A 17956-nucleotide genomic window follows, 5' to 3' on the forward strand; every position below is an offset into this window, starting at 1 on the left:
TCAACGAGGTCGTTTACCATATATAGGGATTCCTTAAATGACTGCTCCACTTGGACTGTTTTGTTTGTTTTGGAGTCGGACAAACTTTCCGGCCGTCGACCAACTATAACAGCGCCATCGAAAGAGGCCGAAATTCCAAACGTATGTATCATAATTTGGTGTTTCCTCAGTCCTCAAATTGAATCACGCTTGCGAAAATTCAATTATTCATTACGTATTGACCACGAGAGCATTGCTTTGTACATGTTCCGGCGCTTGATTGTACGGGCATCCATCGATATATACCGGTCAATAACCAGGTTATTTCATTGTCTACCACAAAAGCCGGACAACACTACAGCTATTTAAAATCGATTCAAATTTTCACTGTCTTTGCGGTCTTAAATACGCAATTTCGTTCACAAAACGAAAGGGGCAAATCAAACATAGAAAATTGAAAACGCCAAGGTCAACTTTAGCTATACCTCATTCCGACAGCGGTTCGCTTATAGTAACTCTTTATTATTAACATCAGTGGATACATAATTTGAAGTTGTTTGGTAAAACACAGATGAAAAGTGTTGCAAGGTTTTGCTAACCTGTTTTCACTCATCTTTAGTTTAATTAAGTTAATTTTCTCTAAATTGGTTTTCCTATTTCCAATTAAACACGCTTTACTTACAGAAAGGTTTAGGAAAGCTAATAACTTTATCACGGCGACTTAATAAAAATATCGAATTTTCAAGGCCCCCCAATGCTAAGGCCATGAACAAATAATTTAGATGACAACATATTAACAGTTTCTAAGCCTCTTGTTCTGTAACCTTGGCTTAACTGTTATCAGCAGAAACAGCTCTCGAAGCAATTTATTTCATTTGCAAATAAAATGGTTATTTCACGTTTATCCTTTACAGAACTACAAAAAGTATAATAGAAGATCTGGCATCTTTTTATGACGTATATACATCGTGTATTTTACAATTTCGATTATCAATGGGTGAAGACATCAGGTCTATATGTACATTATTGACTCACAAGATCCTATAAACGACGGTCCATAAGTTTCAGTGATATTTTCTTTAAATATCGCTTTCTTAAACAGCACAACAGCATATACTTACTGAACTAAACGTTCTGCTGATTCGTAGCTTTTAGCAGTGCTCATCGCAAGATAGCCTAGACATTATTTCCAACCGCATGGTTATCAGATTAAAAACAAATCTTTATACATGCAGTTCTTCATGAAATCGTAACAGAAATACAAAGAACACTTAGATCACGAACTCAAACATCCTTGGTCGCCACACTATTTCCCCTCATCTTCACAACAGAGAAATGAATATGGCTTGATTAACGAAGAGTCTCAAACATTTGTAGTAAGAGCCGCGCAAGCCAACATTTACGCATAACATAGTTATCCTAATTAATTTTTCGTCATTGCTTTTTAATTGCGAAGCAATCCATCAAAGTGGCAACATGTTGTATTTAAATTTAATATTTTAACCTCCCTTTTAGTTAATAAAGTCAATAGTAGACTACAATCGCGATTTACATCGTTGCACCAAAAAAACATTAATGACTGCATGAAAACTCCTCTAAAGATGGCGCGATTAAATCTGCTTAAACGTATCGTGTTTATAAACAAGCGAAATTATTCCACGTTTTAATATTCACTCTTTCTAGAATAGAAACCCTCCTGAGTTTTCTGTCATACGCCTTGGTGGCTTTAATACCCTTTAATTTGCTTGGCGATTTCAGAGCTTTTTGGATTAAGTATGCAAATATTATGAAGTTTCCTAAGAAGTTCAAGAGTACATATATATTCTAAGTTGTAGAATAGGTTATAAATACGTTATAGTATAATAGTGAATATATGAAAGATCATATATATGTTATAGTTAAGCTATAGGGATTTTGAATGTACTGTAGTTTAAAATTTCAAGGTGCATGTTTTATAGCAAAAGAGACTGATACAAATTGTACTGTTCTCTTCCCGATGATCATAAAATTACTCGAAACCTTCGCATTCAACGTCGATCGAAACACTTCCTAATTCGCTGAATGAGTCAAATGGTAAATTCGTATTGTTGTTTCTATATGCATGTATTCGTGTATCATGCAAGCTTGCTTTTGTCAATGAAGACTCTCGCATGTACAGAAAACTCCCACTAAGAAAGACATCACAGGTGTTATCGGTATTAGAAGTTGAACTTTGCTAATGAGACGGCTGCTCTGGTGCCTAATAGGACTCTGCAATATCAGTAAGGATAGAATTCATCAAATGTTTTGTCTCTGGGAACCAAGTAAACCGCGGTCATTGCAAGAAGTGTAGGTTTACAATGGAGTGCCTGTAAAGTGTGACTTAAGTGAAGTCTCTTTCAAGTATCTTTCGAAAAGAAATTCATACCATGAAAGGTCGGCATCTTTCACGACTTTTGGCTGTTGTCTCGAGAGTTACAAGTAGCTAAGAGCGGCGAAGGAACCGAAGCGGAAAAGGACCAATACCAACTGTAGCAGCCGGGTTATATGTCATCTAAAAACAACCGCTAATCGCCTCGTTCATTTCAAATTGTGCTGAGTAATGCTCCCTACGGTAGGGTCATTTTATACGTTCGAAACTCTTCCGTGTAGGAGTTGTTCGGACAAAAGGCTGGAACTCGACACAACATATGGAAACAAAGAGCCACCAGTGATAACAGGAATTTGTCTGTGCTATTATGTAAAATCGTGTTCGTGTTAGAACTCAACCATGACTAAAATTATCAATAACACCACGAAAATTTATTTATCGTTATTAAGAATTCAACATGTACAAGTTATTAAAGTTATGGAAAGTCGAGATTGTGACAAACAAGACTATTCACAGAAAGGCGCGTTTTCTAGTTTGTACCTTCCCTTAAAAAATACGATACGTAGATTTTGCAAGAAATCTTTGAATGCTATTTATTCTTTTGAGTAAATGGAGTGTTCAGGCAGTTTAATTCAGTTTTTTTCTGAAAGAACTAGGCGTATGAATGGAATAAGCAGCTTTCTTGACGTGCAATTCAAGCGAAGCATCGTGATATTCATCGGTTATGCTTAAGAGTACCACGCGCTTTCATTAGGATGTTTTGTTGGACTTCTTTATAAGTGCATTCACTTGGCGGTTTTCCTTCGACATGACAAAAATAATGGGTCATTCAAGCCTCAAAACAATCCTTCAAGAAAGTTAATAACACTTAAATGTGGGCGGTTGAAAATCGCTGAATCATTTCTCGTAAAGGAGACTCGACAATTTTGGTCACGGTAAATGAGTTTGAAGAGTTGTTTTGATGAAATGGTTCCGACTATATTTCGAGAATTCTTGTCCAAATTTTGGATTTTAGAAAAACTTCTTAGGATTCTTCGTACCACCTTTTTACCTCTAATGACTGAAGACACAAATGCACTCATTCTCCAAGGCGACAGGTTTTGTTGATGTTTTTCTTGTGAGTAACGTATTTGCATAATTGATATCACACGACAACATAGGTCAAATATGAAGGTGCGCTGATACCGAGAGACAGTGCTTGATATTATGTTTATAACCACTATGGTATAAATAGCGTGACTATCGCCTGAAAAAAAAGAGACTGACAACAAAGTTCCTTCAGCATAGAATCTAAGTTCCTATGTCTAAATTGCACAAAAATGTCTCAATACTTTTTATCCATCTTTTTATTAGTGAAACTCGAGGGAGAAGAACATAAAATTTTGCCCTATTTATGTTTTTATATACTGGAATCGTTACGATCTTCGTTCTTCTATAAGTTCTCCAAAGACGTTTTCCAGTTCTTCATGCACTTGAAAGGACCATAGTTATTATGAAAGGACCAAAGATGATCTAAAAGAATTTGCATGACCATGTAGCTTGCACTCGTGAAAAAAATCAATTGTGATGGGATCAACAAAAAGGTATTTATAAATCAATTATTAAGAAGATTTATTAATTCGGGGCGAAGGGTCATGAAGACTTGATTGTGGTTGATGGTCTAGTGCTTCGACAAATAGTTCGATTATACAAGGATGGAAAACTATGCAAAAAGATAAGACTTTTCATAGTCATATGAATTAGTTATCAGGAGCTGTATATTCAGTTGCGTTAATCATTTAATTATATTTCGCCCCTTGGGTGTAACAACTTCAGTGCATGTCACGGAATGGCCTATATTTAACATTTAACGTTCATTTTCTTCGTTCGACGCCGGTTCGTGACCCCGTGCAATCTCTCTCCAACTACCTTTGTTTTCGGGGGTTTAGCAAGAACCTACTTTAGTTGTTTTTCTACCTCAGTAAACTATGATTTGGAATTCTCCCTGGTTTCAAAAGGTAGTTTTGTACATCACAAAAGGATTTAACACTATCTGTATATCGTGACTGAGGTCTTGCAGTCACAGGTATTGTATTGAAGGGGCAGCATCTTGAGTATGACTTACGAAGATAATAATTGTAATAATAATAATAATGCAGCTGCATTTAGCCACATTAATGGAGACCTAATAGTAATTGTCTAGTTTTGTTTCGATAACTGAACCAACGTAGAAAATATCGAAGGAGTGGTACCATGGGTTAGGTAAGGGTTGCTGCAATAACTATACCAGTGCAGACATTATGGAAGCAGTCTTATCAGGGGTCAGGCATAGTCGTGGTTTTGATTTCAAAATGGAAAAGTCCGGCAGACTATTTCATACCGCGCACTCTTGCCTTGAAAAAATTTCCAGCAACTAGTAAGTAATCATCCCTTGCTCTCCAGTGATCAATTCGAGTAACATCATCTAATGCGTAACGTTGGTGTTTGATGTGCATTTCTTGTACGAGGTAAGGTTCTTAGTCATGGTTTTAGCACCGTTTGGACCTAAAAAGACAAAGCAGCAAAATTGCCGTGATAGTGCTCGTTTTTAAGTTGAGTTCAATTCAGGTTTTAAGTGCTTTTTAACTAGCAATCCTAATAGATTTTCTTTCAAAAATTCTATCAGTTCAGTAATGGATGTCAATACTGTGCTTGGTGTCGGAGAGGAGTCAAAGCCAAGTCAGTTCTTTACGCTTCAACTCGGAAAAGGAAAGAAAAGGTGTTTGGGGGCTATTTTTAAATTTTAAGATATTATAGGAATGTTCGTCAAAATATAATCTTTATCCTGATTTATTGCGACACTAAATTGTGTCTGAGTGATCACCAAGTTTCTATTTAGAATGCTACATGTATGAACCTGATGGCCATGCATAAAGTACTGTAGTTCTCTAACAGATTAATGAAAACTATTTCAATAAAAATCGGTAATTGCTCTTTTTTACATCATTTCCAACCAAATACATAACTTAACTTGACCCTTGCTTAGTGAAATTTAAGCGAAAGGGAATTGTTCTTAAAGTGAATCTTATGTACTATGCCTGCCAAAAAAGCTACGTCAATCTACAATATCCAAGCTTAAAGCTAATAAAACAACTCCGACCTAAAATGCCTAGAATACCGGTACTTCATATTATATATTGCCCAAGCAAACTAACAGATGTTTTCCTATTGACGTAAACGTCCGAGATCGGTTACTTTTATCTCTAGACAAAGAGCAACAATAGCAAAGTTATATTGAACCGTGTGTCAGTTCAACGCAGTCATTAAAATCTACCCCGATATTAAACAACAAGAGTATGCAAATCACATGGATTCTGTCCAGAGACAGTGTCAACATGATATTTTACTTAGTACCGCCGGGACGAAGATAGTAGATGTTTACGGTGCATAACGCCCTTAGCAATGTAAGCAAGCACACAATCGAGGAACCAAGGTTCTCGGTTAGCAACTTTTTCAGCAAATGCAACAGAGAAGATATTTGTCTTGGATTCCAAAGAACCTGGAACTAAGGCAAGTCATAGTCATGTGATAGCTTCGGATTTTCTAGTGACACCTATTTGCTTAATTTCTTTCTTAGTTTGCAGAATGATTCTTAGAACTTTTGTGCCTTATGTTTCAAAACGGTTGCTTAATGCTTAATGGTTAATTTGCAGAACGTTTCAGTTTTTGTACACTGATTTTGAGCTTGCTTGTTTTACTACTCCGCGCGAATTCAGTGCAGTCTTCTTTGACCGTCTACCGTTTAGCGAGTAATTTAAAGCATGTGCTTAAAACACTTGTTATTTTTCATGTGAATTTTGCAAGATTACATTTTGTCAATAGCATTGTAGAAGATGTAACGAGGTTCCCAGTTGAATAATATCTCTATAATCAGACCCGTTGCCGACACAATTGCGTATAAGTCAGTCCCTCTTCTATGCTCAAACCGCAGAGATTTCTACGTCAATGTGTCGAACGCAAAGTAATGGTAAAATATTTTCTTCACAAAAGGGGCCTAAAACCGAATTGCTTCAAAACAAACACAAATCCTGGATGTCGAGTTCAATAAAATCAAAGTGTCAGGAATGCAGCATGTTCCGCCGGTCTCAGCTGAGCCAATATCGTTAAGGTCTCAAATCAACATAACAGGGCAAATTCTGAAGTTCACACCACATAAGAATCCAAAATCGACATCCATACCCTCGAAGCTGCTTTATACATTTTGTTTCGTTCTTGCTGGAAAAATTTGGTATTCAGTAATGCGTTTTATTGATCAATTCATTCATTTTCTTAAATTTCCCTTGTGAATTTATTACAAAGAGATAATGAATAGTTAAGGATTAATCACCCTGGATTAAGGAATGACCCTGGGGCGTTTTATTTGGCTGAGAATAAATTAATTTCGCGTAAAGAAGCCGGAGTGAACATTGCACAGGAAAATTACTCTTGCGATATTTAAGTGAACAAATAAATCAAAGTTCAGTTAGAAGTTCGGGACTCTCCTTGAAAACCACAATTTGGTGTCTAAGTTATGAGATCAAAAGAACGGTTCACCAATGAGAAATTGTCTCGATGCGTGAATATACTCTCTCAGCTCTAGTAGAGGAAATATGTGGAAGTCGATAAGGAGAATTTGTACATTGAAATCTGTGAGGAATGCTGTGGTTTTCACTTAGAATATAGCCAGGACAAGGTGCTAGTTATGATTCACCGGGAACGATGAAAACAAAACACATAGTTGTTTTAGCCTAATGACAAATGTCGTATCGACTTACTGGTTCCCGGCGAGAGTGTGTTATTGATGTGATATTGCCCGCCTGGAATTCACTGACGCTTTCATCTACAAAGAAAAGAAAACCACTCAAGAAAATAATAGAAGAAATTCGCTGACAAGAATGTGGATTCATTTGAAAAGGAAAGAGACTAAATGAATGTTTAAAAGTAAAGTGATCGGTTGTACAATCACGTTTTTGAAGCTATCATTTTTTTTTAGTAGTTTTAAACCTTCAGTATGGGGAAATTTTTGCATAAAGCTAATGGGCATGAAATTGTGAGTCAAGAAGGCAATATATTTATTTTCTCAGGAAGGTTTTCTTGCCAGTAATGGTGCAAAAGGGGTAAAGGGCAGAGGGCACATAGATTTTTTTTCTTGTTGTTGTTGTTGTTTTTTTTCTTTCAACGTAAATCCGTTTTAAACCGGACGCGGGGTGGGGGCGTCTGCTGGTTACGTAGTGTACAGGATATTGTTCGGATATCAAAGTGGTTTTCAGTTTTCACGTAAAAAGAAACTAGACCCCACGGCGATACTTTCCTTGTTCAGTGAGGCAAGAATGCCTGAACAGAGAACTCAAATGCTGGTAAGAAATACGCTGAAAAGTTTTTCTTCGAAATGCCCAAACGGAAAATTATTCATTCCTTTGAAAAGAGTTTTGTAGTGTAATTTGGATTGTGTTTTTCATTTCACGTCAATCCTTGTCACTTCCTAAGGATGACTTAAAAATGACTCGCAAGAAAACATTTTCTCTCTAGGACAACGAAGGTTTCGCTGAAATTGACACAATCCCTGCAGGTTTATTATACAAGGAAATCTCTAAAAATCAACATTAATAACCAGCCTTCTTGATTTTATCCGTTTTTATTTTCAAATGATACCTTTCCGGAACATGCTTAAAAGCATACACGCCCACGGAAAGAAGTGGAGATCAAAGAGCAAAAAAAAAAAAAAGAAAGAAAGTGTCACTATTGAGACAAGGGGCAAACAAATAAACGCTGTAAACTTATGCAAAATTGTAACAAAAAACAGCAGTGTTTTTATGGTCGTGTGTAGGCAGTGCCCAAACGACATTTGATGCAATAACAAATTAGATATAACGACTGTATTCATGCTGTAAACACACTTTGTAGTTAAAATAACTTAAGCACGTGAGCTGTGCGAGACGGCGACGCCAAGGACGACCATAGCAAATCATAAACTCAGACTACACCATGGAATTCCGTAGCTAGATGGATCTGTTCAGTACGTGTATCGGTCTTAAAACTTGCGCAAGCTCAAGTAATAAAGGCGTCCAATTTTCTAAACGGAAATACGAAAAATTATTCGAAGTAGTTAATGGTCATTTCACTTCTTTGATTCGCGGAGGATGGCCAAGAAATGTTCCAAAGTTTATAACGCACGTGCATAGCTCTTGTTCTGCTCAAATGACCTTTTGTTTGGTGACTGGTGTAAGGTTCAGAATACAGTCTTGGTTTTCTCAAAGCTCCCTATACATCATTTACTGCAAGCTTCGCTTTCAATAAGTGGAAACTTTTGTTACTTTTTTCTTAATCTGTCAGTTTTTCAATCTTGTATATAAAGTTGGAACTTCTTAAGAGTACGTTCAAAAAGAACGAATAGTTTACCATTCAGTATTTATTGCATTCACTGGGCTTCCCTCAGCTGCATTATATTTATAACGAGGTCTCTTTTTATGTTCCTTGATGAAAAGAAACAAGGAAATTATCGAAACACTACAAAATCTGCAGCTAATCTTCTTGAGCTATCAACGATTTAGCAGCTTAGCTACGAAAAGGCGTCTTCTAATGGCATTAATCCTTGAAAACCCGAAAAATAAGAATTCTAAAAGTGCATTAGGAACGATTTAGCAGCTTAGGTACGACAAGTCCGTTCTAACGGTACTTACTCCTTGAAAATCCGCAAAATGAGAATTCTAAAAATGCATTAGGTTATCAGTTGATGTCTTTATTCTAAATCATATTGAATATTATAATTTCAAAGCTTGCACAAAACCATGTTATCGACGCGAAATTAAAAATGTTATCCGGTAAGGACCGACAAAGCAGTCCGCTCATTGATTCATATCCTTTTGCCATCCCTAACATAAATTATAAGGACTCATTCGCTTTGCTGTGGTTTTCTTTATTATCCTTGGAGTAATTTAACTTCGTTTGCAGCGCCGCCGTGGTCGCTAAGTATGATTTGACAAAATGAGAAGGAGAAATCATATCAACCTAACAGGAAATCCTTTCACGGCCATTAAACTACGCAAATCTCTTGAATGGGATTCTTTTGTATAAAGCTAAGCCGCAGGCTGATGAGTTGGCTAATGTAACTGTCAGTCGGAAGAAACAATGAGAACACTTATACATTTATTCTGATACATGAATCAAAAGATACTTATCAGCTGAAAGAGTCACATCAGGGTCGCACTCAGAGTCACGTCCAATATCTTTTTAGTGTTATGAAAAAATAACTCTTCGCCGACGGCGAAGATTCGGGGCCGCAGTTACGAAGATAAGCAAGACTGGTAAACTATTCCACAAGGTAAATATTTTAAGATTCGTTCTGTTACGCCTTTGTGCGCTGACATGATCATTTTTCAAAAAGTTCAAAGCCTTGGCTAAATTCTGCGGTTGGGAAGATTGGCGAGGCTGATAAAATATTCCACAAGGTAAATACGGCAAGATTTGTTCCTAGGAACCAGGAATGATCAGATTTTCACACCTTTGGCTATTTTTTGCAAGGTTAGAAAAGTCAGAAAACCTTTTGTATCAGCGGAAACGCGCCGTCTATTTACTGTAACTGCTGCGAAAGACTCAATGAAACAATCACGATGGTCTGACAGATTTCTGCAACAAAAGTGACTTAAATTTTAATCGATAACCAACAAAATTAGAAAACACCTTCGAAGGAGGGTCAGGCGTCTACGTAAAATATGAGAAAATTCAAATGTCTATCACCAAATTAGAGTAAAAGTTAAGATAAGGGCGTCAAGAAACCAGTGATGAATAATCAACCTTCAAAGCTGACCAAGAAGTTGCAACTTGATTGGCTTTTGGGTCTCTTAGCAACACTCTCTGCATTTCACACCAATTCAATGGACCTTTTCCTTTTTTCACTATAATTCTTAACTACTTTTAGAATTCAGTAGAATTAGACTTTTTCAAACGAAACGTCTGTTTACTTGATGAAAAACGCGGGCACTGTTCCTATTTTTGGCTTAACCGGCTCGTGCTGAAAAACATGTTAATCCGCTTATAACCTTAGAAACGTTTATGTTACGTCAGCCATATTTAGAAGTATTTAAACAGAAATATCCGATTTGTAATGACTCAAAATAACTTTTTGCAATATTTATTGAAAAAGGAACCGTCCAAGGTGCACCCAGAGGAAATTACGTTTCCCTTTTATTTAATAATTAAACGAGATTAACACGAAAATTACTGGTTCACTGAAAACCAATATGATGTATGATGTAAAAGAAATTTACTGGGGACTCAAACAGAAACACCATGCATTATTGTGAACGCAAGGTTGACAAAATGTCACGGGTTTCACAAGTCAGGGTTGAGGACTGAAGGTCAAACACCGCGTAAATCTGAAAATACGCTCACAACAAGATTATATTTTTCTTTCGGAAAAAATATAAATTGGCAAATCCAACTTCCCAAACGTATATTGTGTAAGGTCCTGCTGTAAACAATTTAACTGACTCAAAACGAGCCAATCAAATGCAGTCTTGTTTTGCAGTTTTCCACAATTCAGAAATAATCTTCTCTCACTTTCTATTTAAAATATTAAAGGTTGGCACCAAAGTTAACATTTTTTGTCACAAACTGGTGTTCTCGATAACAACAAATCATGAGCAATCCTGTTGTCGATGCGATCCCGACTGCGTGCGACAAAATATAAAGGGATTTTAAGGCAGGGGTTGATAGTCGAATAAAGCCATCGAAGTAAAGGTTTTGTCAATTTATTCTACATTGTATACACAGAGGATATTTCAAGGCCGCTTGGAGATACGAAATTTCTCTTCGATTGTTGAAAAATATTCAGTTCACGAGTGAAATATTTTTAAACACGAGAGATAATTTCGTATTTCCAAGCGGCCATGTAATGTTCTATTAATTACATTAACACCAATGAAATGCCAAACAATTTGACTTTCGCTGCGAAACTGCGCGATTTATTGTATGACCATAGCAACGGTGATCTTTTCACATGTGAAGATAACATGTCATTTTAACGTGTGAAAATATCATGTTTTGCGGGAAAGAGCACCTGGTATTTCATTGGTGTTCACATAATAAATCAAAATTCAATTTTTTTGTTTACTTGCTCCTTTGCTGAATCGAAAGATTACATTTTCGTCCAGAGAATCGGTTTCATTTTTTTTGGCGCAAACTAAACAAGCGTGTTGCTATCCTTCCAGTAGCAAGGACAAGGACGAGCTTTGCAACTGACTTTTAACTGCCAAACTGACAAATGGGCCAGTATCTCACTCGCAAACCAACCTAAATCTTGGTAATCACTAAAGCTGTGTGACGGAAAACGGATAGATGACAAAACGGATTTGAAATGACACCTGACATTTTAGTCTCCTATCCATATCCTTGCAATAAGGAAATTATTATCTTATCATCACTTCTTTGAGATTTGTGTCAGGAAAACCTGTAACACGCAGAAATCTAGAAAAACCGACCATCCTCTGACCATGCATCGAACACGGACGTAAATCTCGCATTTTGCGAGTGAATCGAGATATTTTGTTTATAAATATAAACGTAATTTTTTTGTTTTCCTCGCAGGCAACCAGAGAGTGAGAATCAAGGATCAATAATATTTGGGTTGCTCCAAAGCTTACCATCCTCACAAGGTACACAGGGCGGCGTCTTGACCAAAGTTACGGTGTTTTTGGGAGTCTAATAACCGTGAATCAATCAGTCATTTGACAAGAAAACTCAACAAGACAAAGAAAAAGCAAACTGAACTTGGGCATTAGTTGATTACACAAACAGCAACAGCACGCTGACTTCCGAGAAAAATCCCTTAGCAAGGAAAGTGTCAGGCCATTAATAACAGCCAAGCAACCTCCTCTTCCTTTCGTAAAAATTGGGCCGGTGAAATATGAATAACACAACTGAGCACAATTTTACCATAGACTTGGAGAAACAACTTTTTCTGGCCTATTACGTCATTTTGATCGTTTTTACAGTAGCGGGAAACACACTGGTTTGTGTAGCCATCTATGTCGACGTGCGCCTGCGCAGTCCCACCAACTGGTTCATTGCGTCACTGGCGGTCAGCGACTTGTTTTACGGGCTCGCTGGCCTACCATTCCGAATTGCGTCGAATGTGACGCCGATGACGAGCGTTGCGGTGTGTTCAGCCTGGATCTGGATGGACATGGTGTGCGCTGCCGCCTCTATGGCAAATCTAGCGGTGATATCCGTGGACAGATACATGAAAATAACCAAGCCGTTCTGTTACCATAGAAACATGACCAAGAAACGTTCTCTGCTGGCTATATGTGGAGTGTGGGTGTACGCAGTCACTTTGGCTACATTCGCGATCATTAAGTGGCCCGGGGCAAAAGGAGTGGTCATCGACCATGACCACGGCCTTTGCCGCAACGACAACAAAGTGTTCTACACGGTAGCTAACATAGTGGCTTTCCTGTCGCCGCTTGTTGTGGTCATCGCTAGTTACTCCCTGATCTTCCGCACCGCATTAATACAGTTCAACAAAATGAAACACTTGATTGTCAGCACTAGCACTAAAGAAGACAGGCGGAAGCAGAAGAGCGTAGTACGGGACTTCAAAGCCACCAAGACGTTAGCTGTGGTGCTCGGTACGTTCACCGTCTGCTGGGCGCCGTTTTTCATTATGTTCACAATTTCTCAATACGATCCGTCTTACCTGATGCACCTTCCGAAAGACGTTGCCATGGCGTTCATTTACCTGTTTTTCTTGATTTTACCAAACCTTAACAGTGCTTGCAATCCCGTGATTTACGCGTACTTTAACGCCGAATTTCGGCGCTCGTTTAGAAAGATCATGTGGTCTTCTTGTGATGGACAAAACCAGGACAGCCTTAAAAAAAGAAGACGAAGTTCAGTAACGAGCTTTTTTCAAATGACTTTCGCTCGACGCAACAGCCCTCAAGCGGTCGGAAACGACGACAAGAATCACAACTCTCCCGACGATGAGAAGGCTTTCCTCAATGGGGACACCACAATTACGCAAGTGTGAAGTGGCACCACGGACGGTCACGCAGTAATTGCTTGAAGTGTAACGCACCAACGCGAACGGTCACGCATGTACCAACAATTTTTCAGTCAAGGGTAACGCAATACAAGGAACAGTTATACAGGAATTACTAGACGTGTAACGCAACACCTCAAACGGTTACACAATCAGCATTTTCCATTCGACAAAAAATTCTGGTTTGACTTAACGGAAATTTCCAGTGACAAATGACACAAGATTTTCCAGAATTTCCGGAAAAGAGGACAACCTCGCGAGGTATACCAAAATTTTTGGTAATTTCTTACCGGGAATTTCTGTTCCTAGAAACTTAACCAGAAAATTTCCGTACAATTTCCCCCCATTTCGAAATTTTCGGAATTTTTGGTTGAATGGAGAGTGTGCAGAGATTACTTTAACATGGGATTACCCATAATACTTACATTGCAACGGGTATGCGTTATTGATTGACTACGAAAAAATGGTGATTGTGTTACAATGCCTTTGTAACACAATAACACAAAATTTATTAACGTAATAAATTGATTTAGCACACGGGGTGGTAATTTACTTTAGGTAGCCCAAGGGTGGGTGCTTATTGAAGAGGAGTAGCTCATTAAGGACAGAGACTTATTTCTTCCTCAACATTCAGTACTTAACTCAAGAACTGTAACAATGGACGCCCTGATAGACAATTATGTTCATTATTATATAGCTAGCTCTGTGGGTGGGCAAGATGAATCAAATCCTGCACTGTGATTGGCTGCCCGGGCAGGCAAGATGGAACTATCTTGCCCGCTCAGGACTACCCGGCGTGTTTCACAAGAAAAATTTCCTCGAAAGCCATATAATAATCCTTTATTGACTGAGCTTGTCTAGTCAAGATGGCTGGATATTGGCCTCGTTCTTTTTTGCGTGTTTATGGACCTTGACTCCGTCTCAGTCCATAAACACACAAAAAAAGAACTTGGCCAATATCCAGCCATCTTGACCTCACACTTGGTCAATAACCCTGATATATTACATTCACATGAAAAAGCAAACCTCATAAGGGATGGACAATTATTATTTTTTGTTTTTTGAGGGGGGAAGGGTTGGGGAGGTTGGGCAATTTTCTGGCCATGAATGTTTTTTTTTTCTCACCTTAAGGTTGTACATGTTTTTTTTTTGGTGGGCAATAGCTTGTGCAATAATTTTTATTTAAACATCAAAAATCAAAATAGTAGTAAAAAGCACTTGCTCAATTCTTTTTGTCCCATGGCTCCCCTCGCACAATTTTTTTTTCCGGCTGCGGGAAATTTTTTGGAGAAATTTCCCAACCTCTCCCCCTCAAAAAATAATGGTCCATCCCTTATTCCTTCATCTTATCAGTCTGGAATGTCACTTTCACTATGGGGTCGCTTATTGGAATTGGGCACTAATTGGAAAAGGGGTGCTATTTTAGAAAACAACACTCGGTGGGAAGCACTTATTAGAAAGAGGGCACTTATTGGAAGTAGGGTGCTAAATCAAAATATTACATAAGATTTTTTTCAACTACATGTAGATGCAGTGGAGGTCCTTAAAATGTTCAAGGGCTTGTAAATTGATAACAGTACTTTGGTAGGGCTTGAGTTCAATAAGGCTTCCATGGTTAACAATCCTGACATCATGCAGCTGTGCACTTATACAATTAATCTTAGCTTGTACAAAATTTTTCAAAAACATTCTGTAGAAATATTACTCATGAAAGCGTTCTGGCTACATGTATTGTGACATACACAAAGAATTGAATCTGTTGTGTTCTCGAATGAACTTGATGACAATTTTGCCAAAAATAGAAGTTCTGTACAAAGATGAAGGAATATATTTTGTTGTTAAATCCTTTGGCTGTTTTCCTTTTTGTGCCTCTGTTTTAATTGGTCAAGTCAGACGTTTCATAGAATAGCCTGTCTCTTAAAAATGACTACGAAATATGGTTATGGTATCTCCCACCCCAAACCCCACCCATAAGATAAAGTTTAAATTTGCATACAAGCCAAGTGGCCAATCAGGCCATCGGTTTCCATATCATGAAGCGACTAGGAGTTTTTTTACTCCCCCCTGGATGGGATGCTAGTCCATCGCAATATTAAATTTGCCAGTACCCATTTGTGCACCTGGATGGAGAGAGGCACTGTAACAGTAAGGTGTCTTGCCCAAGAACACAACACAATGTCCCCAGCCAGGGCTCGAACCCACACCATTCAATCTAGAGTCAAGTGCACTAACCATGAGGCCACCATGCCATCATAGGAACCCCACCCATAAAAACCTTGGGAATTCCTTGACATTTAAAACAGTTTTAACTTTTCAAATTCCACTTGGAATTTCCAATGACCTCCCGCAGGGTGGGTACAGATATTCCGGGGACCGTATAAATATTTAAAGGCATAATATATAGAAGGGTACATTTAAGATAATTATAAAAAAAGCAACAGTGATGGTAAACAGAAAGAAACTTTGGTTAAACCTAGCAAATGTTAGTTCCCACTTCACCCCGCAGACCAGAGCCCCGTTTCACGAAAGACCCGGTAAATTATCGGCCCGTGATTGTAAAAAAAACGCAGTGGCTATTCGTACGGCACCCGTACGGCGACTTGTATTCCCTATTCGTACGGGAGTCACACGATTTCATTGAATTTCTCTGTAATTGCTGATTCTTCCTTATCCAAATTATTATATTCACCTTTAGGAAAAATAAGCGATTCCAATGAGTGCCGTTTCTTCGGGCCAGATTAATTTGTGTACTCTTTGCATACTAAGCGAACGACCCTTAAAATTTTTTCCGAACTAGTTAATACTCACACGCATGTCACGCGGTAAGAAGGGACCGTACAGCGACTGGTATCTGCTATTCATACCGGATTCCTCGAGTATAACTAAAAGTTACCATTAAATTTAAGAATCGCTAACCTGTTTTTGAATGTCATAGTTGAACACTTTCCTCAGACAACACCTGTCCAGCCGTATTTTCGTGAAACAGTTTGCGTTACAAGATTCAGTGTGCATGTATTCCTCACCTGATTTGAAAGGAGAAAACGTTCGAAACATCCATCCTTCGGTAAACTACCCGTGAGTAGCCGGACTAAATACGAAAAGAACTATCTAACGCTGACTGAAACTGCGTCTGCCATGGAAGCAGGAAAAATTCCCGTATGAATAGCAGCTAATAGCAAAAATGCGAATAATTCGTACGGGACTACCAACAAGAGTCCAAATTCAGAGAAGTTCCATGTTGTCACTTACCACCCGATCCAAGTCAATGTATTCTAAGTTTTTAAAAGGCTAAAAGGAATTCAGTTCGCACTTTTTCAACCTACAGTGTACTTTGTAGCAAGTAAATCTGTGAACCAGAGGTAGCGTGACATGTGTGTGAGTACTAACTAGCTCGGAAAAAATTTGGAGTGTCGCGAGTGGGTCGTTCGCTTAGTATGCAGAGAGTACGCAAATTAATCTGGCTCAAAGAAACGGCACTCTTTGGAATCGCTTATTTTTTCTAAAGGTAAATATAATAATTTGGATAAGAAAGAATCAGCAATTACAGAGAAATTCAATGAAATCTTCTGACTCCCGTACGAATAGGAAATACAAGTTGCCGTACGGGTGCCGTACGAATAGCCACTGCGTAAAAAAAAATTCCTTCCGTTTCAGTTCAAAACATATATAGGCAATGTCTGAAACCCATTTCCCGACCAAAATGGTTCGACTCAACATCGTTTGGCTTAGCAGATGGCCTGCCATGTTTTCAACTTTAAAATACTATCTCACATCTATCTCTTTCCCATCCAAACAAAAAGAATTAAATTAAAAACGCGTAGCAGGCACATCTCATTGTGTTACTGATCTTTCATCATGCCAAACTTGACAGATCATAAGTAGTTAAAATTTCGACAAGAGCTCACAACACAACGTTGTCAACGTTTGATTCGCATATGGCATGAAAATTTCATCCTTCTTCTACTTCTCCAGCAAGGATTTCAGGAAATGTTACGACGCTTGAGAAAACTCCATATGAAAATTAAAATTAAACAACACCGAAGTACTGTATGTCTTGGGCAGATACGAGTTCATCGCCAAACCACAGATTGTCCAAAGCAAACCTAATTTCCCAATTTCCTCCTTTAATTGAGCAAAAGCAAATGTTCCTTATCGAACCAAACATATAAGCTTATAAACCTACAGGCTACAGAAAAAGACTGTTGCCGCTTACCTGGTTTAGCTTTCTCTCAGTCTTGTTCGCTTTGATCGCCGGCCCGCTGGCCGCTCTGATCACCGTTCTGGATTTTTCCCGCCAAACTTTTACAGACGTCTCGCTACTTCTGTTGCGGTTACCTCAAACTGAGGTCCAGTAATTAGCGAATGAAGAGGAAAGAAATGAAGTGAGCGGAAGAAAAAAGGAAGGGAAAAAACAATGCCAAGGATTTTGACGGCCAGGGGAGTACTAAACAAAAGTGGTCGTCAAGGTAACACCTACTTCACCCAGGGCCCGCGCGAAGAAATACGAGGGTCCCCAACAGGTTTGGCGGGATGCGGGATTTGGCTTTTTTTCGCCGTGATATTCGGGATTTGAGCTGAAAACGGGGGCG

General features: G+C 38.4%; 1 protein-coding gene across 8 annotated transcripts in view; it reads left to right on the forward strand.

Annotated features, from left to right (window-relative positions):
- The window catches only part of LOC110067065 (dopamine receptor D5-like), a 72316-nt gene extending 57106 nt beyond the window's left edge, over positions 1–15210 (forward strand). For all 8 annotated transcript variants that reach the window (XM_089285901.1, XM_020774349.2, XM_089285900.1 and 5 more), the window contains one exon: positions 11912–15210. In XM_089285901.1, coding sequence (XP_089142027.1) covers positions 12231–13355 — 1125 coding nt within the window. In that variant the 5' untranslated portion in view covers positions 11912–12230 and the 3' untranslated portion in view covers positions 13356–15210. The remainder of the gene's footprint in view (positions 1–11911) is intronic.
- Positions 15211–17956: the final 2746 nt, after the last annotated feature.

Source organism: Orbicella faveolata, unplaced genomic scaffold, assembly GCF_042242905.1.
Source record: "Orbicella faveolata isolate gen_17 unplaced genomic scaffold, um_ofav_v1 contig_13, whole genome shotgun sequence".
Lineage (NCBI taxonomy): Eukaryota > Metazoa > Cnidaria > Anthozoa > Scleractinia > Merulinidae > Orbicella > Orbicella faveolata.